Source organism: Taudactylus pleione, unplaced genomic scaffold (genome assembly GCF_031769625.1).
Source record: "Taudactylus pleione unplaced genomic scaffold, aTauple2 ptg000205l, whole genome shotgun sequence".
NCBI classification, from domain to species: domain Eukaryota; kingdom Metazoa; phylum Chordata; class Amphibia; order Anura; family Myobatrachidae; genus Taudactylus; species Taudactylus pleione.
Genome location: NW_028284607.1, coordinates 7,472,005 through 7,499,235, shown reverse-complemented (window position 1 = coordinate 7,499,235; position 27,231 = coordinate 7,472,005). Strand labels below are relative to the sequence as shown.

The 27,231-nt window shown below is 42.0% G+C and overlaps 1 protein-coding gene across 2 annotated transcripts in view; it reads right to left on the bottom strand.

The window, feature by feature from the left end:
- Positions 1 to 5,524: 5,524 nt before the first annotated feature.
- The window catches only part of SPPL3 (signal peptide peptidase like 3), a 78,912-nt gene continuing 57,205 nt past the window's right edge, over positions 5,525 to 27,231 (bottom strand). Inside the window, exons 4-11 of one of the 2 annotated variants that reach the window (XM_088477928.1) lie at positions 18,317 to 18,454; positions 18,161 to 18,239; positions 17,565 to 17,677; positions 16,451 to 16,557; positions 15,650 to 15,813; positions 14,432 to 14,631; positions 7,071 to 7,180; positions 5,525 to 6,657 (exon numbers count right to left, since the gene is read on the bottom strand). In XM_088477928.1, coding sequence (XP_088334054.1) covers positions 6,586 to 6,657; positions 7,071 to 7,180; positions 14,432 to 14,631; positions 15,650 to 15,813; positions 16,451 to 16,557; positions 17,565 to 17,677; positions 18,161 to 18,239; positions 18,317 to 18,454 — 983 coding nt within the window. In that variant the 3' untranslated portion in view covers positions 5,525 to 6,585. The remainder of the gene's footprint in view (positions 6,658 to 7,070; positions 7,181 to 14,431; positions 14,632 to 15,649; positions 15,814 to 16,450; positions 16,558 to 17,564; positions 17,678 to 18,160; positions 18,240 to 18,316; positions 18,455 to 27,231) is intronic. The other variant, XM_088477929.1, reaches the window with a different exon arrangement.

Genomic DNA, 27,231 nt, shown 5'->3' with positions numbered 1-27,231 from the left:
GGGAGAGGTATACAGGGAGATAGGATCCAGCATTCCCGGAGGCCTAAATGCAGAAAATGGCTGGTGTGCATCTCTGAGGGGGTGGAGGGTAAGGGAGGAGCAGCAAGACCACAGTGGAATGATGCCCCGAGCTGGGGGGAGGGCCGCAGGGAGAGCACCTTCTCCCCTATGCTGACTTTAACCACCAGGTCCCCTCGCCTTACATATGCCCTGCACCAGGGAATCAGTATAATGCGACTCAGACACGTGCAGATTTAAAACATTGGTCGTTTGCGTCCAATGCTGCATCCACCTCCGAACAAGGCCCGTTATATGTGTATGGGAATGTAGTGCTGACAGTTAAGGTACTGAAGAGGAAAAGCTACTTATCACCATTTGGAGATGGAGAGGTTTAAAAAAAAAAAAAAAAGATAAATCTCTATTCTCCAGTTTATATATATATATATCACTCCCAGAGAAAAATATTACATCAGTGATTCCTCCATACTTTTCACTGCACATATATATATATATGGAGAAAATAAATCACATTTTCCAGCTATTATGCTGGAAAAATAAGAATTGTGTTTATTAAATATCCCCCTATGTGCTGCAGTTACCTGTACTCCACATGCATTAATAGTTATGTATTAAATAATGAGGGCACATAGCGCCCATCATTTTAAGCACTACTGTTTTAAACATAAGAATTGACGTGGCTAGTATATGTAAGAATGGTCTGCAGCACTGACCGTTCCCATTCTTACCTTTATTGATTTTACCATCTCAGAGTGGCATTGGTGCAGACACCTCTTTTCTCCATCCGGTAGCCATCTTTTTTTTGTCTTGTTAGGAAAGTTTGCTGTGTTGTGGGCGTCTCTCAAAGATAAACGCACCTGCACAGTGCTAACTCAAGCACCCAAAGGGAGAGCTGAAAGTGGGTGGGTGCAGATCACCAGACAGGTGATTTAACACTCTCCCACTTCAAAACCAGATAGATTAATAAATGCAGCCGTTATCAAGACCCGTTTCACCATGATCTGTAGGCAAAGGGGGTCAACACAAAACAGCCGAAGCCTGCTGCTTAATCTACCCTCGGATATCACTGGGGACAGGACTTGGCGTGAGGAGATAAAAGTTTTGTTATATTATGCAGAGGGGCTAGATTAAAGCATACATAAAACAAACAAAATACGAGGGGTGTTTAAAATGTAATGCCTAAATGCTCATAACTCTGAAATATGCAATATTTATTTGAAACTTTGTCAGTTTATAGCTTAATATGTCTGCTAGCTAGATGAAACAAAGAGCAGTCATTGAATTTCTGGAAAAAGAAGGCTGCAGTGCTACAGAAATCCACAGAAGACAGAAAAAAGTGTATGGTGAGCGTACAATTGACTATAGCAATGTCAGAAGGTGGATGAAGTGTTTTCAATCGGGAGAATCGTCCGTGTGCGACAAACCTCGTGGTGGCAGACCATCAACTGCAGTGACAGCAGAGAACCGACACAAAGTCGATGCCATGATTCAGAAAGACCATCGTGTGACCATCAGAGATGTCAGTGATTAACTTGAATGTAACCATGGCACTGTAAAAACACTAATCAATGATTTGGGATATCGTAAAGTGTGTGCTAAATGGGTTCCAAAGCAATTAATCAGGGATCATAAGGCCCAGAGGGTGGAAGTGTGCAATGACCTTTTGACCAACTTTGAAGCAAACACTGAGACGTTTTTGGAAAATGTCATTACAGGAGATGAGACCTGGGTATTCCTTTATGACCCAGAAACGAAGGCCCAAACAAAGCAATGGAAACACCCAAGTTCACCTAGGCCAAAAAAGTTTAAATCACAGCGATCCGTAAGCAAAGTCATGGCCACATTCTTCTGGGATAGCCAAGGTGTTATTCTCATTGATTACTTGGAACCAAACCAATCAATCAACAGTGATCAATACATTATTACACTTAAGAAGCCATCCGCAAAAAAAGGTAAACAATTCCACTGTTAAATGTCATCTTACACCACGACAATGTCAGACCTCACACTTCGATGGCAACATCTGCGTCCATTGCCAAAATGGGGTGGGCAATAATGCCACATCCACCATACAGTCCTGATTTGGCCCCTTCTGACTCATCTGTTTGGCTCTCTCAAATACTGTCTCCGGGGTCAACATTTTGAAGACAGAGGTTGTTAAATACGCCATACGTTCCTGGGTCAAACACCAACCACTGGAATTTTTCCAAAGTGGATTCACAGCTTGGGTTGAGAGCTGGAGAAAATGTTTGAGGGCAGATGGTGAATTTTTTGAGTAGAGTCATTCTGTTACTAAGACTTCAAAGTATTTTACTGCAGATTTTCAAATCTGTATCTATAATAAATTTTGAGTTGTGAGCATTTTGGCATTACTTTTTGAACAACCCTCATACATTAGTTTTTACAATCACCTTTCATTTATGCATTGTGGTCAGTTAAGTTAGCTGTAAATTTATTAAGAGCACTGGTGTATATATCTGAAAGACACCAGTATGCTGCAGCTATCTCAGGACAGCTGTGTCTTACACCAGTACCCTAATTAGTAGAAATGTGCTGCCCACTTCTGTCTTTTATTATATATAATTATTATACATGGTTTACTGGCACCTGTACACAAGTTCAGTTTCTCCTGTATTTATCTTTTTAGTAATACTTTATCCCCCAAAATAGGATGGGTACTAACCAGCGGCAGCTCCTACCCGCTTAGAGGAGGGGGGCTGCCACCGCTGAGAAGAGCAGGAGACTGAAGAAAAAAACACTCACCACCGGCATCTGCAAAATCGATCTGACAGCTGCCAGGACCAGCGCATGCATACATCACCAGCTTCCAAAGGACTGCATCTTCTGCAGCCCCTAGGAGCAGAGTTGGGCTGGCTGAAAGACAGTAGAGAGTAGCGGCTTCCTACTGGAACCTAATAGCAGCCCGGACTGGCAGTCCCAGGGGGAGGCGTCTCCTTCCCTGTGTATCTTGACTGCCAGTCACAGTGTAGCCAGTGCTGTCACAGACTGCACTGATTACACCGAGGTGGCGGATTTTACTGGGAGGGCAGCAGCCCCTAGGTAAAATCTGCAACTGTTACTAACTGTACTGCATAAGAGGTTACAAAACTGTAGGACAGACTGCACCACTACAGTACCCAAGATCGGAACCAGTTATAAGTTTACCAACAACCCAAAATCATTTAGAATGTATCGGCCCATTTCTATTTCTTGTTATTACACGTGCCCAGAGACTAGTGTATGGATTTAGTAGTGTGGAAATGGTAGCAGACAGCCATAACTTGAAGTGAAACCACACCTATTTTACATCAACTGTTTTGGTACACAGTGGCCCCAGATTTTAGGACATTTAAAAGCAATTTGCATAATACAAGACAAAAATGTTACACTAATCTTGCATTTCAGAATAAATGCCTATAAAATATAAATGCACCTCTGCATAGTTTGCCCTCATAACACACAGCCTGCAGTGTGTGACTAAAGGACTACAGAGAATGGGAGAATAAAGTACAGAACTCACCAACATGCAGTGCCAGCACAGGCCATGAGATTTGCTGAGCAGGTCTCCACTCCATTTTATCATGCATAGTTCACTTTTTGCCAACTATATATAATTGTGTAAATAGTTGGTATTGTAATTTGCCATTACTCAAAAGTGCATGGAATAATGCATGTTGTATGGCGATTACTTGAATGTTCTTGTTCCTTCATTAAAAAATTAAATATGTCCCAAGTGATAAGCACACAGGAGACAACATAAGTTGCAGACTACATAGACCAATTGGTTCTTTCAGCTGTTTATTTTCTGTGTAAATTGCCTATGTCACCAGATACACTAATCATGACAATTTAATGTAAGTTTTATTTTCACCAACTGTTCTAATTTGGAATTTTATTTAATATAATGGTTTAGTACAATGTGTCTCCCATAACAGTATTCAATAAGTTTACTATAAAGCCTTCTGACCCAGTACAGAAAACTTTTACTTAGGTCTGCAGATTGTTTAGAGAATGGACACGTGCAAAATTGAATTCCATATTATGACCTATACAGGATTTTCAAAATAGAAAAATAAACTGGCTATAGTCCACCCCACGCATGTGCATTAGAATATTAGATCTGCTGGAACATGTTTTATACAACAGCTCAGTACTATAAAACAGACCTTTGATTTCCATAGAAGATATCTTAATAGATACAGCGTTTTGTAACTTTTCACACTTGAGATGGTTTTCAAGTGGACACCTCACTGATACCCCTTTTCCACTAGCAGCAAAAACCTGTGTTATTGCACATGAGCGTGCAGCAACCAGAATTACTGTGCAGTGTAAAAGGGCATGGTTGAAATAAGCGCATTTCAACCCTGGACATGAGAAGAGTTGAACGCGTGTTCAACCCTGCTAGTGGAGCATTGTGAACAGGTTACACCGGGTCGTGTGCGACCTGGGTCTCGTTCTCTGCATAGGAAAAGCCGACGCTTGGAGATGAGTTGTTCAAGCATTGGCTCATCGCGTGACGTCGATGGAGTCACCCAGGATGCCGGGTCGCACCTAGGATGCGTGTGAACATAATCCTGGTTGCGACCCGGCCAACAGATGCAAAATAGGTATGAGTGCACACATCTGGATGCTTCTTCTTGAAGATTGGTCTGCTTTATGTTCCTGTTCAGAAGATTAGTCACTGGTGGCTCTGTGTAGTCACCTGGCTCATTCTAACTTGGGAACAAGTGTATTTGGAACCTTTTAACTTGCATCCAGATAAGTTGATTTAATTAGTGTTTTGATGTACATAGATATTGGATTTAATGATATACTATATCTGCTTGGTGCTTCTTTTCGAGACCCTAAGAGATTTGGTATAAAAGTCTATTAAGCTACAGTGAACAACTTCAGGAAACAAGAGAAACAGCTAAACCTTTACAATTGTTAATTTGGTGTGAAATTACTATTACCTACTCCAATACACGAATGATACATCTATAAACAGAATTGTCCTACTAGATGCACCTACTGTATAATTTACCATTGCTCATAAGTGCATGGAATAAGGCATGTTGTATGGCAGTTGTTTGAATGGTCTTGTTGCTTCATTACAAAATGAAAACATGTCCCAAGTGGGAAGCACACTGGAGACGATATAAAGTTGAAGATTACATAGACCTGCCGGTTCTTTTCAGCAGTCCTGTTTATTTTTCTGTGTAAAATTGCCTATATTTCTCCTGATAAACTAATCAAGACATTTCAAAAGGCAGGGTTTTCATTGCCTCATTGTTCTAATTTAGAACTATACTATATATATATATATATTTAACTTTACATTTTTTATCAAACTCTTTGACCCAGTTCAGAAACCTTGTTCTTCGTACCATAAATGCACGTTTCAACTTTCCAGGTCAGTATAAGAGCAGGATAATGGAGAGTGTCACCCCACATTATCATTCACCTGCTAATGGGGCAGCAGGCTCAAAGGAAATGAACAGTAATAGAGGCAAAACATACAGCACCATATTTGGAGGTTTTTGTTTAGTTTTTCCCCACAGATGGGGTGGTCACATGAGGTTCAGAAATACAGCAGATAAATGAAAATACTAATACAAAAAAAAAAATAGAAAAAGAAAAATATGTATTTACAGGAAGGTAACATTATTAAGATGGAGGGAGCGATGAGCGCAGCAAGTCTGACATGCAAGAGTCCGGGGGTACCGCTAAAAAGGCTGCGCACAAATGAAAACAAAGGTTTGGGAACATTTCATCTGCCCTAAGGTCACTACATTGATCAGAACCAAATACAGTCACTAAAACAGCCCATGAGTACGTCAGAACGAGCACACAATACACTGGATTGGAACGGAGGCTTCACTTTGCTGGGATGGATTAGTCTTCTAAAGCCAAAGATGAAAGTGCAGGACATGCGACAGAATACAGAGCAGGCCTGGCCTGATCTGGCCCCTTATTCTGTGAATATTTAAACTATCCATAGAAAATATATATATATCATCATCTCAGACTTGCCCTCTGCAACATGAAACGGGTGAAATGGAATTAAATACGACAGACTATGTATATACTGCGAGTAACTCACACACTGGCTGAGATCTAAAAAGTCACTTCACACCACAGAAGATATTTAACTAAAAAACAAGAACAAGGAGGAGAGCTGGTAAGAGGGCTGCACTGCTCCCCCATTGGGTCTGGTCCCGCAGGTTTCCTGAAGCGGTAATAGTCCTTAGCTCTGAGGCCTTTAGAGTCACATGGTATACAGAGCTGCTCGCAGGCCAGACCGTAAAGGTTTCCAAGATTTACACTCCGAATGACCTCACAGACTCTCAGTTGGTTATATTTAGTCCGTACTCTGCTATTCCAACTGGATTTGAGGTCACTGCTGAGATCATGTTCCAGGGTTTAGGATCTCACGCAGAGGGCTCTCTATAAATGTTCTTTTATTTTACACAAAATCAGTTTATATGAGGTCCTTCAGTTGTAGCTGTGTCCATTACACACCAAGTTTATCCAGAATACAGAAAGCCAAAAGAATGGTCAGGTTTGGCTTTGTTTCTTCTGTTCCCATCATACCTCAAGGAAGCGGGAGCTGCTGGCCTTGGTGTGGAATGGTTCTGACCACATTCGGCGAAGGTCTCCCTGTGAGAGAAAGTACAATCAGCACTGTGTAGTGTCCGCTTTATAAGGAAGGAGGGGAAAAGCCTTAAATGTGTGCTGAAATACTGTAAAGTATGGGGATGGCCACTGGCGTTAGGTTAGTACAAAGGATACTGTAGCAATAAAACAAAAAAAAGTACACTGTCAAAAATTATTGTACACATTGGGGAACATTCTAGGAAAATAATCCAAACTTAAAAATCATGATGAAAATTACATGTTTAAGTTGTTTTTGCCATGATTTAAAAAAATAAATAAATAAATAAATAAATTTTTTTTAAAGAAGAGTGTGGCATATTTTGTATATTCAAAATGTAAACCAAACATAAGATATGTAAGTGGAAAAAAACAAACCAGAACTATAGTAATAAACAAAAAAGAGGAACATAGTATACCTTTAAGTAGGCCATAGTGAGAAGTGGTAATAAAGTAAAGGGAACCAAATACAGCAAAGCAGGCTGGGCAGCTCTGTGTATGCGGGAGGCCACTGTCGCTGTTAGCAGTCCTGTTAAGTAATAAAAGTAATGTTAAAATACAGTTTGTTTGTAGATGGCCCGCAAACCAAATTCAAGGTTGTCCCACAGGATAAACGAGAAAAAAAAAAAAAAATATATATATATATATATATATCCATCCATATCCATGCAAAATGTTGGCACATCTTTAAACTAGAGTTTCTTTTCATATTACGTTTGCTACATAGTTGATTGCAAATTTGTGTCAATTTGTTCACCATTTCACATTTAGAAAATATTACTGCAGTGTCCTACAATGGACTTAAATTGGTTTTCCAATTGAGCAATTCTTTTAAATAACCAATTCAACCACATACTATTTGCTGCACTTAATGTCTTATTACTTATGCTGGGCATACACTATACAATTATCTGTCAGATATCTGTCCAATCTGGCTGGTTGGAATGAAAACCTGGTAGTGTATGGGAGCAAATGAGATTCAACCATCAGGTCCCAAACACATGAAAATGGACAAAAAACGATTGTTCAAACTGGTTAAATGTTTGATTTAACTAATTTGTCTGCCAAACATTTTTGACTGTTTTCCAGTGTTCATGAGCAAATGGTCAATCATTTGCTCCCATACATTACCAGATTTTTATTCCAACCAGCCAAATTATACAATTAATTACCTGTCAGATATTTGTCCAGTGTATGCCCAGCATTAGACCAGTGGTCTCCAACCTTAATTGGGGTGGGAGTTACTTGAGAAAAATGAGATGTCTTGAAGAGCTGCATTTTATTTTTGAAAACGAAAATCTGTCTAATAACCAAATTTTTCATAGAGAAACCACAATGTATGTATTAATACAGTAATATTTATCACTGTATTAATAAATGCATTGTTTTTCTATGAAAAATTTGGTTATTAGACAGATTTTAGTTTACAAAAATAAAGTGTGGAGAGCTGTCAGCGGGGATCAGGGGGCTGCTGGATGGTTTGTGCAGGCAGGACAGTGGATGGCCAGGTCCCACACCGCCTTTCAAAGTGCCCAACTCTACTTCTGATGCTCAAGAGCTGTCAGGGGGCTACGATTGCCAGATGTTATTAACAGTATGGGGAGAAATCTCTCTGGCTTTAGAGAAACCTGAGCAGCGCATAAGCAATTGGCAGAAGTCTACATACATATAAATATACTAGATGTTCAGAATCCCAGATTTAAGGTGCATACACACTGGGCGATAAAGTGGACGACCGAACGATATCGTTATCGTTCAGTCGTCCACTTTATCGTCCATTTTTAACCCCAAAAAGATGAACGATAACGACGAAGCGCGTTCCCGCGGGTCGTTCGTCATTATCGTTCATCGGGCTGACATGCAGGCCAACCTGACGATCTCGTCAGGTTGCTGCATGTCAGGGAATGGGGGAGAGAGCCCGGCGCTGAACGATATCATTAATGATATCGTTCAGCAGCTGTGCTCAATGTCATGAACGACATTGAGCACAGCCTGCCAGGGACACACTACACGATATCGCTCAGGGAGCATATCGTCTAGTGTGTATGCACCATTAGTTTCAGGTCATGTTTGAAGATAATTTTTTTTTTTTTTTTTAAATCCTTTGGGGTCAATTCAATTAGGAAAGGAGCAAGTTCCCATTGCAACAGCATAGAAACGTAGGCAACAGCAGCTGAACTCAACCCCTTGCAGCCCGATCTTACCTCAGACTTGTGGATTTTTGTATGCAATCCTATGGGGGATGTGAGCAAATATCCACTAGTCTGACAGCACCCTAAGTCACCTGCCTAATTTAATTAACCCCTTTGACTGTTGGATTGAGCTTCAAAGTTGTGCAGCAGTATACGTATTAAGGATCCACACATACCACCGTACCAAACACCTACAATAACGCTATTCATTACACAGTGGGGGGGGAAGCTATGATGATAGGTCATTGATCAGATGGGCTAGGACAGTTGTAGCCAACCCTGTGCATGTTTTGCAGGTCTCCTCACAGAATCACAAGTGACATAATTAGCTCCACCTGTGGATCTTTTCAAATGTGTTAGTAATGAATACACCTGTGCACCTGCTAGGTGGTCTGGAAAACGTGAACTGTTGGTAGCTCACGAGGACAGAGGTTGGCTACCCCTGGGCTAAGACAAAGCAATCTGCAGCAAATAGTTATCAAGGTTCCGCCCACTTCACAAAAAGGAGCAGCGAGATTCAGGAGGGTGGTCTCCTGTCCCAGAAAGTCTATGGGGCAACATCAATTAGCGCGGGATTTACCTTGCGACTAATTACCGGCTTGAATTCCTGTGGCGTGGGGAAAAGATATTCAATTAAATAGCCTTTTTCCCGCGTCATAAAATTGGGACTCGCACGCAGAAACACTGATTCTGCGTAAACTGCAGAATCAATGTGGTTTTTCCTCGCACGCAAGGCCGATTTGGTAGTTTTGATACGGATTTTACCTCGCACCTACATGAGGTGCGAGGTAAAGGCTGACTGCGGGGTCTCGCGGACTCCTGCGTGATGAATCCTCGCTAATTGAATAGGTCCAGCGCGACAATTAGCCGCGGTGTTAATCCCACAGCTAATTGATTCTGCCCCTATTTCTACTGCAGATATTAGTGGAGAGTATGCAAGCACGAACACGGGCTGATGGTGGGGCAAATATAGGTTCTTTCATCTATGTCACTCTGTCGTCCTCTTCTACTCCCTCTGTCTCTTTCACCAACAGCTCCCAACACCTGCTTACAGACTTGGGACTCCTTGTAACGTCCTCCTCGAGTGTCCACTACAGTTATAGCTCCTCTAAGGAGAGTGAGGGACAGGACAGGGCTGAGAGGGGGAGGATTGGCTGATATTTTGTCAATCCCTGTGAATGTCAGGATTCTCGCTATGCATGTCATAGACACAAGTTTACACATTTGTAGATAAAAACACACATTTACTATTTTTCAATTGTGTAATATATCATTTGAATATATGGTATTAGTTACGACTATTTGGTATATAACACTGATGTTGGGCAAGATACTGTATGGTCATTAGAATTGCAGAGTTGCCACATTTCATTACATACTTGCAATTAGCATGCTTTGGTATATTACACAGACATGTGATAAGATATTGCATGGTCATTAGAAGTGTTGAACTGACGCACTTTCAAATTATACTTCCATAGATAAATTATATGAATGTGACTGGTTGTTGGATATCTTTTAATCTGAGTTATTATCTTATTTTATGCTTAATTTTCCCACACACAGTAAACAAGGACTATTTCCTTGTTGTCATGATCTTTATTTGTTTCAGATTATCTGCAGTCTTGACCTTTAAATGCCATCCAGGTCACTTTCCTGGAGACATTTAAACATAAATGTTGAGTCAGTTGTGTGTCCTCTGTTCATTGTCATTTTAAAGGCCATAACACAAATTAACCTACATATAAAATGTAAGTGCCCCAAACCCAAGAGTACGGTCTCTCTTCCTTTGTCTGTACATACACACATTTACACTCAGTGTATTGTGATAGAGCACAATATTTTAGTCTTTCATTTTCAAATTATTATTGTAGCTCCCCTCCCAATCCAGCTTGTGCCAGGTGATTAATTACTACGACCTGTAGATCTATTGTGTTAGTAAATTAACACAAAAGGTCTGTGCCCCAGCTAGAAGATCTGGAAAACAAGCACTGTTAAGAGGGGTATCCACTTGCCGATTTTCCAAAGCGATTGCACGATAACTATGTCATTATTGTGCAATCGCTCGCAAATCGTGCATGCATTGGGCATATTTTGGTCGGAAACAACCAGCGATGCATGTGCCCGCTGGTAGTTTCCAACATCATCACCCGTACATGCTGACGATCCCGTCAGGTTCAGCATGTGCAGGGATGATGGATGTGCCTAGACTGAACGAGTGAACATTCAGTCTAGCACATCATTAGACATGGAAACGACAGCACGATTACAATGTCGTAATCGTGCTGTCGTTTCCATGTCTACTAGTGGATAAGCGGCTTTAGGGTTCCCTGGGGACCAGGCTTGAGAAACACAGTTTTAGGGATTACTTGCCTTTAAAAACCTTGGGCAGGTAAGATTAAATGCAGTTAAAAGCACAGCAATGATCATGTTAAGATGTATTGCAATACACAGTACTTACAATACCTGTTTTTAATACAGAGCACAGCTTGAAGTAGTTTGTGGCCGGGGACCCGAGCCATGCAGGGCGGCACCATCAAGGAGATATATGTCAGCGCCGTGCGCACTTCTGGGTTGCATATAACGCTAATGCTACGCCAAGTATGTTTAAGGATGTGAAACTTTAATAAGTTATATTTAATAGGGGGCACTGCCATACCAAAGGGATTAATATTAGGCATGTGCACCTGTTGTATTGATTATGTGTATCGCCAAATTGATTACATTGCTTTGTGACACTCTGACATAGGAAGTCCAATTGTTAAATAATATGCCCTCAGTAAAGGGCTTTTAGTGTTAATTGCCCAAACACACATTTCTTTAGCTTGAATGCAGTTTCCGGTGTGTAGATGCTAGTGTGGAATTATCCCATTCATAAAGTTATGCTGATGCAATTACATTTGTGTAAATCCAAATAGAAAAAGTGATGTGTGGCAAGTATAGAGGATGAACTTTCAACTGAAGTTATACCTACATTTGGAATACATTGTTTCCTGATGCTAAATTTTAAAGGCAAGATTTGTGAGCTTATCTTAATGGTTTAAAGAGGCCGGGGCTGGCTAGTACCCTGCTGTACTGTGGGTCTTTACAGTATAAGAGGGTCGGATGAGTCTCTGAAACATACAGTGGTGGCCAAAATGTCTGACTTTTGGAAATTTGAATGGTTTTCAACTTTGACTGCTTCTAAAAACAGTTACACTTTATGCAGTGCAATGATTCATATATCAAATGAAAGGACATTTTATGCTGAATTCAACACAATAAACACAGATCAAATATTTGCATTACAAGGGAAGTTATGCAGTGAAAACAACACTTACGCTGAAAATCCCTGTGTACTTATAAAGAATACCCAACAAAATACTGATAGGACAGTAACATTTTTCAAGACAGCAGCACAGCGACATGGCATGGAGCCAACCAATGTTTGGAGCTCTTCCTTCTTTATTATGTGGTGCCATGAGACAATTATAGCCTCAATTGTCTCTTATTGGAAGGACGCCTCAGATGCACCAGTTTTTTTCAAACAGAACTACAAATGTTCTATGGGGTTCAGGTCTGGGCTGTTTCCTGGCCATCCCAGCACCCGTATGTCATTCTCCGTGAACCACTGTTTGCATATCCGTGCAGTGTGGCAGGGAGCTAAATCCTGCTGGAAAAAAAATGGGGCATTATCTGGACAAAGATCCCTGATAGAAGGTAGTAGTTTTGATTGTAGGATGGTGTCAATGTACTTTCTGCTGTTCAGTGTGCCATTTATGACATAAAGGCGGCCTACAGCATCTGCTGTCATACATGCCCAGATCATAACACTTGTAGGATTCTTTGTCGTCGCTTGAATGTAATCTGGACATACCTCTTCCCCGATGCGACGTCTCACATTTTCTATCACTACCAAAAATCAATATCTTCGTTTCATCACTCTATATCACTTGTTTCCACTGACCTTCTGTCCACGCAATGTGTTCTTTTGCCCACTGTATTCGTTTCTACCGCTGCTTTTTATTCAACAATGGCTTTATTCGGGGAAACCTACCTATTAGGCCAACCTCCGTTAGTGTAAGAACGGAACGGAGAAGACTAACAAAACCACCAGTTACACTCAGTTCATCCATCTGTCCCTGACATAAATTTGTTTATTCTCCTATCGACAGCTGTTGTGCACTTTTTCCGGCCTTTTCCTTCTTTGTTTTGTATAGATCAGTGTTGGCTAACCTTGACACTCCAGCTGTTGTGGAACTATATATCCCAGCATGCCCTGCCACAGTTTTAGCATGCCCTAATAGCAAAACTGTAGCAGTGCATGCTGGGTTATGTAGTTCTATAACAGCTGGAATGTCAAGGTTAGCCAACACTGGTATAGATAGTGTTTCCTGATAGCGTAAACAAAACTTTTACTCCTGATGTTGTCACATTCCCACCAACTTCTCTCGCAATTGCTGCATACCAAAGATCATTTTCACGTAACACCACAATCCTGGATCTCTTCCTGGGTGACCAGTCACCACTTTGCCTGGACGACATTGTTGTATTTGTTTTTTACACCGTCAATTGCACTAAACAATACACACAAACATCCAACCGTAATTGCACTTCATTAACCAACTTTATTCTGCCAAATTAAACAGCCAAACTGACCTTTCCCACCTTTAAACATGACCTTGTACCTGCTCATAAACGACAGCTGATAGGTTCTCAGAACGATTCCGATTGGCTGGTAGTAGCTGTTACTACAATCCGCTTCTTGAATCTCACGCACCTGTGTTTTACCTGACTGAAGGTAGCATAACTTCCCTTGTAATGCACATATTTGACCTGTTTATTGTGTTGAATTCAGCATTAAATTTCCTTTCATTTGATATATGAATCATTGCACTGCATGAAGTGTAACAGTTTTTATAAGCATTCAAAGATGAAAAACATTCAAATTTCAAAATGTGTGTCTGCAATTTTGGCCACCAGTGTATATACCATCTTGAACATAGTGTGTATCATGTAAACTTCTTATCACATTTGGATGCTGTGACGTTCCTAGCACCTTCAGCTAGAAATAAACTGGCTTTTAAACAAAAAAAAAAGTAACTTTACTGTAGCAAATACACATCTTCTTGCTTCGAAGATGCCTACATGTTTTTATGTATTGTGGCTACTAGATAAGAGCAAAACGGTCATCTGTTCTCTGGCTGTCCTGAGGTTGAAGCCAGATAATAGAATATAAATAAGTGTTTGTGCAATTCTAATATTATATCTACATACACTATTTTCTTGGACCTAGGCATAGGATTTAACGGTTAGGAAGGTTGATTCAATTAGCAGTCAGGAGAACAAGTTGTCGTTGCATTCTCTCACCCTGGACCTGCGGATTTTAGTACGCAGCCCTAAGGCAGTGAACAAAAATCAGCAAGTTTGGAGCTTCCATAAGTGTGGCATATAGCTGCACTTACTCACCCGGACTCACAGGCAATTCTCTTTGAATCAGCCCCTTGCAGTCTGGTGGCATACATGACCATGTATTTCACTCCTACTACAAGCAGAAACTACAACCGCACATACTGCTTAACAAGAACAAAATATGTTGCGATACTCACCCACAAAGTACCCAATAAGTGTACAATGAAAGTAGGAGACCTTCTGCATACGTCCAGAAATATTGGCCGGCCCTTGTGCGCCACACGAATCAGTGGTCGCCTGTTTTTTGTAATTATCATAACGTAGAACGAAGCACAGCAGCAGGCCCGGCATCACAATATCCCCTATCCCGAGCATGGAGAAATGACTGCCTGTAGAACTGCATATAAACCAGCATTAACGCCTAAATTATTGTTCATAAACAAATACATCCTAACAGATTAGCCATCACACACCTACATGGTCTACATAAAGCATATACCCACTTGCGATTTTTCACATTTCCTCAGGTGAGCTAGGCTGCAGTTGTCTGAGTATTGGAGAGTGCCAGTATCGCAGGTTCTCTCAGCCACGCTAGACAGGTTCTAATGAACCTAGGAATCCTAAGTGGCCAAACACTGCGGCAGAGCTTAATGAGTCAATGCTGCATGCCCAGGATCTAGAACCTTCTGCAACCAAATTCCACTCTGAGAGAGAGCTAGACATCAGTAACAAAGTCCTGGAGTTAAGCTTAAGCTTGGTTGGAGGAACAGAATTAGATCCCTCAGCACAGGTCAAGTTGCCAAGAAATGCTGAGCAGTCAAGGACAACTGTAACAATTAACAAAATATCCAAAACCTCAAGGATAGGCAATAGGCGGGGGGGAGAGATCCTATACATGATATATCCTTGAGACATGTGTGTAACCTCTTGGAACAAAACTTCTAGGATTTGATTGAGTCAATCAATGCAATTAACAATTTGTTGCCATAACATGAACAAGCAAGATCTATCACTGCGCTGTGACCAATAGATTAAAAGCTCACACTGTGATCCACCTCCTGGCTTTTACACATTAAGTCAGTGACTTGCCAGTTACCCAGCATCCCTGATAGACCAGTGAGCATCCAGAAAGGATTCAACCAAACTATCCAGCAAAGAAGTGCTTTAGTTAAAATAAAAGTAAGCTTCCCGAAACCCTCCTACAACTCTGGTGTGCAAATAACACCAGCTAACAGTGACTGGTGCTGCACCAGTAAAAGCAGATTTGAGATATCAGTGGTAAAAATTCCAAATAAAGAAATTTAAAATTTTGACCCGTAAAAAAGGGCGGTGCATACTGTTCATAGTCATAGCATAAACTTTCCAATACAAAGGAACTGTACCATTTACTATATGTAGAATCAGACATTTCTTACCTGGGGAACACTAATTTCCCTGGCAGTGACAGCCTAGGTACATCTCTTCCTACATTAGGGCCAAGGTGGAGCTTCCTAGACAAAACGTCCAGAGGATTGTCAGCAGGCTGGGTTGCCACTTTCACCATAACATTACTATTAAATATGTAGGCGGAAAAGAAGACCTGGGGAAGAATAGGAGACGTATGAGCAGAAAAACAAGGCCTAAGGATTTAAACGCTTTGCTTGTACTTCTTCATTCATAAAAAGACAGGGAAAATACACTCCAAATGCTCCTGTGACCAGAAGCCTTGATCCTAATAAACCGTTTTCTAATAATGTAACATATACATCTTTTCTCCAGTAATCTTGTATCTTTTTTTCTTTACTGCCCATTAGTGTCTTTGAATAATTTTGCTTTCTTGCAGGCAATGAATTAAACTACATAGCTCATTAACATAACTACAAAGCCGAAAATATATATTAGAAAGCAAAAAAATAACTTCCATTCTACAAGATTTGCTTGTTAATTGGACAGTAACATGAATGGGCTGTAATCTGTAAAACCTTACATTTGCATGCATTATACTGTACTTTAAGGGTCATTCCTCTGTAGCAAGGTACAGAATGAGCAAAAGATTGAAATGACAAAGTTCTAATTCCATAATAAAACACGTTTGATGCGGATGCTTAAACTTAGAAGCTAAAGTTCCACTTCAGATGCGGAATATGCCGACACAGTCAGGTGCGCACACTTTGTTCAAATAAGTTTCAGAAAACATTTCATCAGCAGGTACATAAGTAATCTACACTGCGACTTACCCAGAAGACATCATATATGAGGAGCCCTGATAGCAGGAGACAGGATACCTTTAGGCTAGGTAGACGCACAAAGGCAATCATCGCTACACAGAGTCCCATGGCAAGTGCTGGAAAAGGACAAACCATGCTTATTTCAATAGTAAAAATACTTTCTATTTAATCAATACTACAACATTGTCACCATGAATGTTATAACAAATGACTTTGAAGAGGGAACATACATATCACACCTTAAACAAGAATATATACCATGTGAATTCTTATAAATCAATAATACAATCATCAGTAAGGAATTGGAGAACACCAACTATGGGCCATATTAAATTAGTTTTCATACGCGATAAAGTTTTGCATGACGGAATTGCCTACATTTGGGGATCGATGTACTGCCCGATTAGTCCTAATAAAAAAGTTTGGGGTACTTAAGTTCGCACAATTGCCTCCAATTAGCGTCTCTGCACAAGTGGTGAAGAAAAGCATTAAGCAGTATTAAGACAAAATAAGTAGTCCTGTCAAATTTGGGGTACCTGAAAATGGGTGCTAGCATCTTTTAATGTCTGTAATGTGAAGTATTAATAAAAGTGAAATTCCTCCCTCATAAAAGCACCTGCAATCCCAAAAACACTTGACCCCTTCTTAGAGCCCCCCCACCAACCTTATTTCGATAGTTTACAAACATGTCCCCCCACTTTGTGAATTTATCCCCTTTTTTAGGGATTTTTAAACTCAGTTACCCTTTGGGGCTGTCCCAAGGGTTCCAAGTGGTTTCCCCAACTTTGCACCCCTAAATAAAAAATTTGCACTTCTTTTCTCCTGCTATTCTGAGACCAATATTTTTCGCCTATTACATTGCATTGACTTTCCGCGTACGAGAAAAGCGGATGGAATTGAATACGGAGACAAGTCCCCGACAGGTGAAAAGTCGCAATTGGCGATTCTTTTTCGGGGATCTCGGCTATTCACTTCTAATTGAACACGGCCCTATGTTGTTCAAGATACCTGGAGGTTCTATAAGCTGTACATAATCGCTGGATTATTGCTAATGTCACAGAACTTCTTGGTGACTTGTAATGTACCTTTAGGAGACCAGACAAGACTCTAAATATTAACTTACCATCCATGAGCAGCCAATGGCCAGTGAGCACCCAGATAAGAACTAGCATTACAGAGAGAGAAAAGGATAGCAGCTCTGCAAGTGTAAAACGACCACAGCATCCAAAAGAGATCCTGCAAACCAAAAAAAAGATAAAATGAACAAAACCTCACCAGACCACCCCGATAACACTACTTGCTGTGTACACCACAGACATCTTAATTTGATGGAAAAAGTAAAAAAAAAGTAAAAAGCAAAGTCTCTCTAAACAAATAATCAAATCTGAGTTAAACATTGTGATACATTTGAGAGAACAAGGGTTTGAATGACAATAGCACCCTTGATAATAAATAGGAATTTGTTAAACAAAAAAAAATCTCTTTGCAGTATGTTGTGGCTCATTTCTGTTTGTTGTCACCATTTCAGTCCTTTTTGTCTATTAAATAAAATGGGCATGCACAGTGCATCAGGTTTTTTATTACCTTTTTTTTTTAAACAAAAAACGGTTTTAGGACTATTTATAAAGCAAAAATACTAGGAATCAGAATAGATGTGGGTTTAGTGATTAAATAGGAAAGCATAATTCAAGTATAAACAGATGAAGAGCGTATACTCACTTATTCTGAGGAGAGCAGGGTCTGGTTAAATACTGGCACATAGGAAGCAAGAGAAATGCAAATGCTATCGTTGCAAGAACTGAAAGAGAAAAGGACCATTAGTACCACACAAGAACAGTCTCAGTGGTTACTGCACAGTGACAGAACAGCACTCACCTGCAGTGCAAATCGTGAACACCACCTGAACAGAGTCAAAGAAGAAGAACATGACCAGGAGAGACACTGAGGCTCCAATGGGAAGGAACAACGCCTGAGTGGAATCAATAGTCTGGATACCTGCAGAGAAGAGACTGTCTGTAAAGAAAGGAATTTATTAAGGGGCACTAGAAAGTCACTAGGGCTTATTTACGAACATGGCATTTCGGTCCAAAATTTACACAGAACAGCAAACAATCAGCATCGCTCTTTTGTTTATAGCACAAAGTTAAACAATGAAAAACTATGGGTTATTGCATATTATGCATCTAATAGCAATGTTAGTAAATGAGCCCTCCTATGTACCTACCACTATTATTATACTTAGCCCCCTCCTGTGATGACCCCCAAGCTAAATAGAAAGCCTGCTACAAGGCCTAGAAATTGTGTACTAGGTAACAATCAAGTTCAGTCTGCCAGGAGAGAATGTAATCCTTACCCACCAACCAGAAGGAGAGTTAAGGCCCCCCACCAGCATTAGTAACACAATATGGCATTACTACAGAACTGGCATAATGTAGAAATCAGGAGTCAGCTGGAAGATGTGCAACCAATCAGCAATATAGCTGTAACGATCAAAAGCCAAGTAGTAATTATATAGGGGTGCTGGTTAGCTGGCTCCTGGGATTTGTCCAGCTCTGCATAAGAGAATTTTAAAATATCACCCATATTTAATTGACTAATATAAATAGTAGAAAGAACAAGCGAGTAACACATATTGACTTAAATTACCAAGATAATCATTACAACAAGAGGCAACCATTTTCTGCTTTAATCAGCAATTATCGAGCCCTGGCACTCCCAACAATGTGCTTGTATTCATAATTCTCCAGCATGTCAAGTCAGGAAAAATATTCAATAAAATCAGTTTTATTTCATGTGGAGGTTTGTTAGGACAACTTTTTGGCTGTATTTCCCCTTTAAAGTCAGTGAAATTATAAAAGGTCCCTATGTTTTTCTTTTAAAGGCTAATTAAAATTACTTACAGTAACTATTGCTGAGAAAATAACTGATTCAACTGCTAACCGAATAATCTAGTTGAACTTCAATCAGCACTGAACAAACCCAGGTCACTGGTGCAACAAAGAAATGCACACACCTGACAAACAGTGCATGACCGCTCTCTGTGTACACCTCCTCTGGATTACACACCCCTGCCCCTGTACTAACAGCAGACAAGATCCATTACAATTGGCTCCAGAAGTTTAAACCTCCCATGTACTGTGTTCTGTAATACTGAATATAATGTGACATGACATTCATATGACATTTAAAAGTTTATAGCCTCCTGCATTTATCCTCCTGGCTATTATAACCATTTATTTATACTCCACATTTATGCTAACTGACCCCAATGTGCTCCATACACTATATACACAATTGTAGCCATAAAAAATAATAAAAATAAAAAAAACAACATGCAATACTTTGAGAACATTAAGGGGTCTATTTACTAAGCAGTGTTAGGACACAGTGAAAACTGATAAGATGCCAGCCAATCAGCTCCCAACTGTCATTTTTCAAACACAGCCTGTGAGATGACAGTTGGGAGCTGATTGGCTGGCACCTTATCACTCTGTCTCCTAACACTGCTTAAGTAAATAGACCCCTAAGTCACAAGGAAGCCAGAAACGTATAGCAATGAACATTTGGGCACGTACAAGCCAATAAAGGCAGCTGAAGGTGGAAACTCCCTTTAACCGCTGCCATATGTCCATGCCAAAATTGAACTTCAGAAGGCACCACAATTTTTCCAAGTTATTGTTTATACTGGAAATATATAGCATTCTGAGCAAAATATATTTAATTTTTGTGCAAATAATTGCATCTAAAGCCAAAAATAAAAAAATATGAAAATCTGTTTGTGCACTGTTTTTTTTTTTTTTTTTTTTTTATACTTTTTACTACTTTGAGGGCGATTCAATTCAGTTGAATAGCGCCGGGAGGGAGCTCCCGAAGCTATTCAGTTCACTGCGATGTTTACTCCGACGGGAAACAGTTAGGTCGGAGAATGCCGGTTCTCACAACTTCATTTGAGTGTTTAGCTGCAAGAACCAGCATTCTCCGACCAAGGGCCGTATTCAATTAGCAGCGAAAAGTCAGAATCCGCTGAAAAGTATCGTGGATGACGTCATATTGCCAGGTGGAAAAGTACCGCCGTATTCAATTGCAAAGACTTTTCGCGTTAGCAGAAAGTCAATGCAATGTAATAGGCGAAAAAGATTCACCTATGAATATCAGGCGGAAAAAAGTACTGAATTGAGGTTTTGGGGTGCAGACTTCGGGAAACCCCCCTGCACCCTTGGGACAGTCCCCTAAAGATAAGCGGTGTAAAAAAAAAAAACTTCCGAAAACCCCCAAAAAGTACTTTCATTTTGGGGGCGAAAAAGTACAAGGTTGGGGGACAAACATAAAAACTAGCAAAAGACTCCTGGGGTGTCCCCAAGGACTGGGGAGGTGTTTTTTGGACTGCAGGCGCATTTTTTTAAAAAACCACTTATGCGACTTTAAACCATGCTTGCACCCATTTTCAAGTACCCCAAACTTGCTGGGACTAGTTATTTTCTCCCCCAAAAACTACTCAATGCTATTCTTCACCACTTGTGCAAAGACGCTAATTAGAAGCAACTGACAGCACTTAAGTACCCAAAATAGCTTCAGTAGGGCTATTCGGGGACATCTATATTGATCCCTAATGTTATTGCATCTTTTGGGGGGTGTCAGGACCGATTTTTAAATTTTTGACAACAGCCTGTTTAAGTATCGCCGGGATGTGTTTTCGCATCCTTTGGAATAGAACAGGGCGAATAGCGGGGGCGCACCCAATAAGTTTCTGCGTCCAAAACACACGATGTAGGCGGAAACTAGATTCCGCCATCGGCGACAAAAATATCGCAGCAAATTGAATACGGCCCTAAAGTGCTAACCGCAATGCTGTTAGCCACAAAACACCCTGGCGGCCGGCACTTTAGTCAGATTTCTCCTTGCACCCTCAGGAGGGTGCGAGAAGAAATCATTAGTCGGACTAAACAACTCGCTGAATTGAATAGCTCCGGAAGCTCCCTCCTGGCGCTATTCAATTCCTGGTGAATTCAATCACCCCCATTGTTTTTATTCACTTTTATGATATCATAGCAGACAGCCCAACTGCTCTAACACTAGGCGTGCTGTGGTAAAGATATGTTGCCTCAAGGGGGCGGGTTAGAGTTTCTAGGGGGAGAAAAAAAACTTACGGTAATGCTAGAGCATCACAGGGACCAAGAAGCCTAAAGAAGGTTAGTGACCACTGAGCCACCAGTAACCGTTTCTCAACAGTTCATGTCGACATATGCGTGTAGACATGATAAATGTCGACAATTCGACCTGATTGTTGACAAATTATACCACACCCTTTTTAACATCACTGCTTCATTCTCCTCGTTACATTTGGTACTTTTACTGAAGTAATTATAGAAGTTTTCAGATAACAAGGGTAATAAATAAAAAATATGCTGCTAGCTGTCAGTTGAAAAGGACATTGGAACACTGACCTTTGTTTAGCTTAGCTCTCAATATGACAGCATCAGGGTCTCCCTCCTTCACAAGCCTACTCTTTTTCCCCTACGCTATAGTCCCTATGGAGTGGTTTGAAACCCTTCCCGCAGGTGGTACTAGAAGGGATCAAGCAACAAGGTACAGACTCGTTAGCCTCAGTAGGGTTCTGAAGCCATGCCCTTGATTTCACCTATGACTCGCTTCAAGAAGGAGGTTTCAGTTATCAAAGATCGCCCGATAATTGTAGCGTGTGGGGGGGCGACCGAGGGTTTAATATTGCTCGGTCGGGCATGCCGGATTGTCCAGCATGCCCGTCCGATGCGATATTTCCCGTTAAACTGTCGGCCGCATCGGGCAGTGTATGCCCAGCCGCGGCTGACAGACAGACATTTCCTGTGTTCCCTCCTACGGAAAGAACAGGGAAATGTCTCCTCCCCCGGGGGCGGAGCGCGGATGCCGGGCTGATACACAGAGAAATCTCACAGTGTATGCCGGCGACATCTGGGGCTGGCCAGATAAAATGTCTGTCGGTCTGACAGACATTTTATCTGGCCGTGTATGCCCAGCATAAGGAATGTACAAACACTGCCACTGTATTATAACGTTCTCATGTCAAATGACTGTTAGTAGACAATGCCTTTCATCCTTATTGCTTTTCAGATTGATTCGACTTCACTGAATGCAGAGATTTTGTTTCAATAGTTACCCACTATGGAGTTATTCTACCGGTGTTGACTTGTTTTTAGATAAACTTCTGGCTTAAAATTCTCTAGCTATAGCTGGTTTTCAAAGCCTTCTTACCAGATTCTTATAGGCGGTTTTTATTTTTTTACAGCATTACTGCTGTAACTAGCATTAATTCTACTGTAATTGCATTAGGTTCTCAATGACTATTTATTTTTGTATTACTTGTGCCGTCATTATATATGTCCTCCCTTCCTTCTGAAAATTGGTAAGATGCTGTAATTCTAACTAGTAGAAACTTGGTCTAGACCAGGCTCCAATTCACACCAGTATACATTTTATACTTTTTCTGCCAAACTACCTTTGTGATGGAGCTCCAGTTTCCATCTGGTAACTATATGTTTCATTCCAAATTACTGCACTCCCTCGGGTATGGTAGGATATATCGACATTCATATTGTTAATATGAGAATTTCGACATGGTCATAATGTCTACATTGACAATGTCTACTGAAATGTCGACATATCACTGATGGCCCAGTGGTGACTTACCTGCTCCTGGCGGTTCCAGCCGTCATGTGACCATCACTTCTAGATCAGATCTCAGATGCGCCATCATTCCGGTGAGTATTCCTCATGTAACCCTAATCCCTCCTCCTCCCTCTAGTACCCTAACCTCCCCCACAGCCTAACCCGAATGTCGACATTCTGAGAACGTCAACATTTTAACAAAGTCGACATAACTGTCGACATTGTGTTGACGGCCTGATTACATCCCCACTCCCTCGTCCCTTCTTTTATTCTGTACAAGTTCACATCTCAAGAGACTTCAAACCACAAAGCATGACTGATCAGCTTACCAAATCTTTATAATTGTACAGTTAAATCTTTTTCTTCAAGGAAAGCAGAAATCGTGGCTGTCCAAGATACCCATTTTCCTCTGCTCTAGTTTACTGACCACAAATATCCCTACCTGCTACACAACATGCAGAATCAAAACAGGCTTTTTACAGGGGAGGGTCAGTTTATAAAACAGGGATTTATTTTACTACTAAGGGGGTACCATTACTAGTATTTATGACCACCGGGGGACTCTACTGCCAATGGAGGGGGTGGGAATTACATTTTTAATGGGGTGCAAAAGACCCCCTAGATATATTTAATTGTTTTAATTTAAAAAATAAAAAGTATTTTATTAAAAATACTTTAACATTTAAATAGAAAATATGCGATATGGTTAGAACTTACCCTTGTTATCTCTATTTCTACGAAGTCCATAGGGTTCCACAGGATAGCTTGGGGCATAGACGATAGCGGCGGGCAGCTCAGAGTTAAAGTTTTGAGCCTCTAGGATGCACTGGGGTCCCTCTCCTATACCCCGCCCCCGAGCCAATGCATCTCAGTTACGTAATAAGCCATAGGCCGGAGGAGGAAAAGAAAGAGAAGAAAGTTCTGGAACACACAAGAATCACATTCTCACCAGAAGGAGACAGAAAAACCGGTGACCAGCTCAAAACCCATCTGCAGTACAGGTGCAACAGGGCGGGAGTCCTGTGGAACCCTATGGACTTCGTAGAAATAGAGATAACAAGGGTAAGTTCTTACCCATTGTCTCATTTTCTACTTCAGGGTCCATAGGGTATCCATAGGATACCTTGGGGATGTCCTAAAGCAGTATCCTTTAAGGGTGGGGACGCTCCTGTGCTGAAAGGAGAATCTGCCGCCCGAAGGAAGCATCATGAGAGGCGATGGTATCAAATGCATAATACCTTACAAAGGTATGGACAGAAGACCATGTGGCTGCCTTGCAAAGCTGAACAGCTGAGGCCCCACAGGCCGAGTAGAATGAGCCTTAACAAAGGATGGTACAGGAAGGCCCTCATGAATGCAAGCCTCAGAAATCGCCGTGTGAATCCATCCTACCTAAGTCTGCTTAATGGCAGGCCAACCCTGCTTACGGAAACCATAAAGGACAAACAAGGAGTCCGACTTCTGAAATGAATTGGTACGGTCACCATAAATCCTTAAGGCACGTACCACACCCAAGGAGGCCTCACCAGCAGAGAGGTCTGGGGAATCAAAGGCCGGTACTATAATTTCCTCATTGATGTGAGGCGTTGTCAGACTGTACCTGCACGGGTTTTCCGTAAAGAACAGGTCCTGCTTGCTGGAGAGCTTTGAACACTGCCCAAAGTTCCAAGATGTTTATTGGAAGCGCAGATTCTGCTGGTGTCCACCTGCCCTGGAACAAATGTGGACCAGTCACTGCTCCCCAGCCTCGGAGACTGGCGTACGTTGTCAGAAGTACCCAGTTCGCCACCCAAAAGGGGCGTCCCCTGTTCAGATGAGCCATCCGTAGCCACCAGGCCAGAGACAGACGCATCTCCGGATGAAAGCACCATGGTCTGTGGCTTTATCCGATGGGGCAACCCATTCCATCTGGAGAGGATCAACTTCTTGCAGAGGTTTGGAGTGAAACTGGGCATATTCCACCATGTCGAACATTGACACCATGGAACCCAGTAACCTCATCGTTGAGTGAACAGACACTCGGCGGCTCTGAAGGCAACTGCATACCTTTGCCTGTAATGCACAGATCTTTTCCTCCGTCACAAAGATCCTCTGTTGTTGGGAGTGCAACAGGTCTCAGAGATTGAGCATCCTCTGTTAAGGAACCAGGGAGGACTTCTTCCAGTTTATCAACCAGCCATAATTCTGCAACAGATATTGTCAGTTGCAGATGGTGCTGAAGAATCTCTGGAGACACTGCTAACAGAAGGTCGTCCAGATAGGGCAACAAGCAGACCCCCTGCATCCGCAGGTGGGCTGCCATGACTGCCATGAGTTTGGTAAATACTCAAGGCGCAGTGGCCAGACCAAAGGGCAGTGCCTGGAACTGGAAATGATAGTTTAGCACTGCAAACCTGAGGAATTGTTGGTGTGCTAACATAATAGGGACATGCAGGTAGGCGTCCTGAATGTCCAACGACACTATGATATCCCCAGGCTCCATTGCCAATATAATGGAACGCAGAGTCTCCATCCTGAACAGAGGAACCCTCAAGGACTTGTTAAGGGATTTGAAGTTGAGGATGGGCAGGTAAGACCCATTGGGTTTCTGCACCAGAAAGATTGGAATAGAATCCCGCGTCCCTCTGGGGTAACGGAACAGACACTATAAATCCAGCCTGGAGCATAGAGTACAACACTTTCTGGAGTTCCCGGGCCTTGTCCTGATCTGACTGAAGGCCTGTGGTGAAAAACTGTCAGGGAGGCCTTTGCGGGTAGGAGAGGGCATACCCCCGAGAGACCACTTCTCTTACCCAAGTGTCCCCGGTAGTCAGGTACCAGCACTCTGCGAACTGAAGAAGTCGGCCTCCCACTTTGGGGTCCCCCAAGAGAAGGCTCGTCCTGTCAGGCTGAAGGCTTATCGTCCGACTTGGGAGTAGGATGTCTTGTACTCCAAGCCTGCTTCTTTGGCTTGGCAGATTTCCTGGTCCCTGATTGTCTTGGAAAACACTATCTTGGATTTACCCTGGGCCCTATAGGGCCGAAAGGACGAAGTACCAGACCCTGATGGGACTGCAGCTGATGGCAAACATGCAGATTTAGCTGCTGCCAGCGTGGCCACAATTTTGTCTAGATCAGGACCTGTCCATTAAAGGGCAAACATTCCAATCCCTTCTTGGAAATCAGCATCCGCTTTCCAAGAGCACAACCACAGGGAGCGGCGAGCCGCTACTGCTGCTGAGGAGATTCTGGACTTGAGGAGACCTATATCTAGGGCTGCTTCATTAATGTACGTGGCTGAGTCTCTGAGACTGCCCACTAACTCCACCTGCTCAGCTGAAGTCAGTGTCCAGAGATGCCTCCAAGTTATCTGCCCAGCGCTCCATGGCTCTGGCCACCCAGCACACGGCCATAGCCGATCTGGAAGCCCCCCCAAGCAAGGGAATAAATGGATTTTAGGCATATATCCACCTTGCGATACATAACATCCTTCAAGGAGGACATGGGCAATGTTGCACCTCACTAGGCGTGTGACATGAGAATCCACCTCTGGAGGGGTTTCCCATTTGGAAAAATAATTATCCGCAAATGGGTATGCAAAGGCCAAGCATTTGTGAGGCTGGGACTGCTTACCCGGATTTTTCCACGCCTCCTCTAAATGATCCACTAACTGACCAGATAGAGGAAATACAGTGGCATCTCCCTTAATATCCTTAAAGGCGGCGTATTTGGATTTGGCCACGTGGGGGATCCTCATCCTCAATAACCAAGGCCGCACGGACTGCCCGTATAAGGCCAGGTATATAGATTTTACACGTAGACTCCTTAGCATGAAGGGGCTCTTAGTCTGAAAAGTCAACAATCTCACCGTCAGACGTCATGTCGTCATCATCATCATACTGAGCCGTCTGACACACTTAAGGCCGCTTAGATGGCCACAATGGTGACTCCCCTTGTAAAACGTCCGCCAGGTGCTGTACCATATTGGACGGTGAATTCACCCACACAGGCTCCTGAGAGACCTGGGGGAGGGGGGGGGGGGGGAGGGCGAAACCAGGAGACACTGAAGTACCATCAACCGCCTGGGGAACCCCTGCATGGGTGAAGAGACTACTGCCTGCTGCGATAACCCCACCTGGGGAAACGCA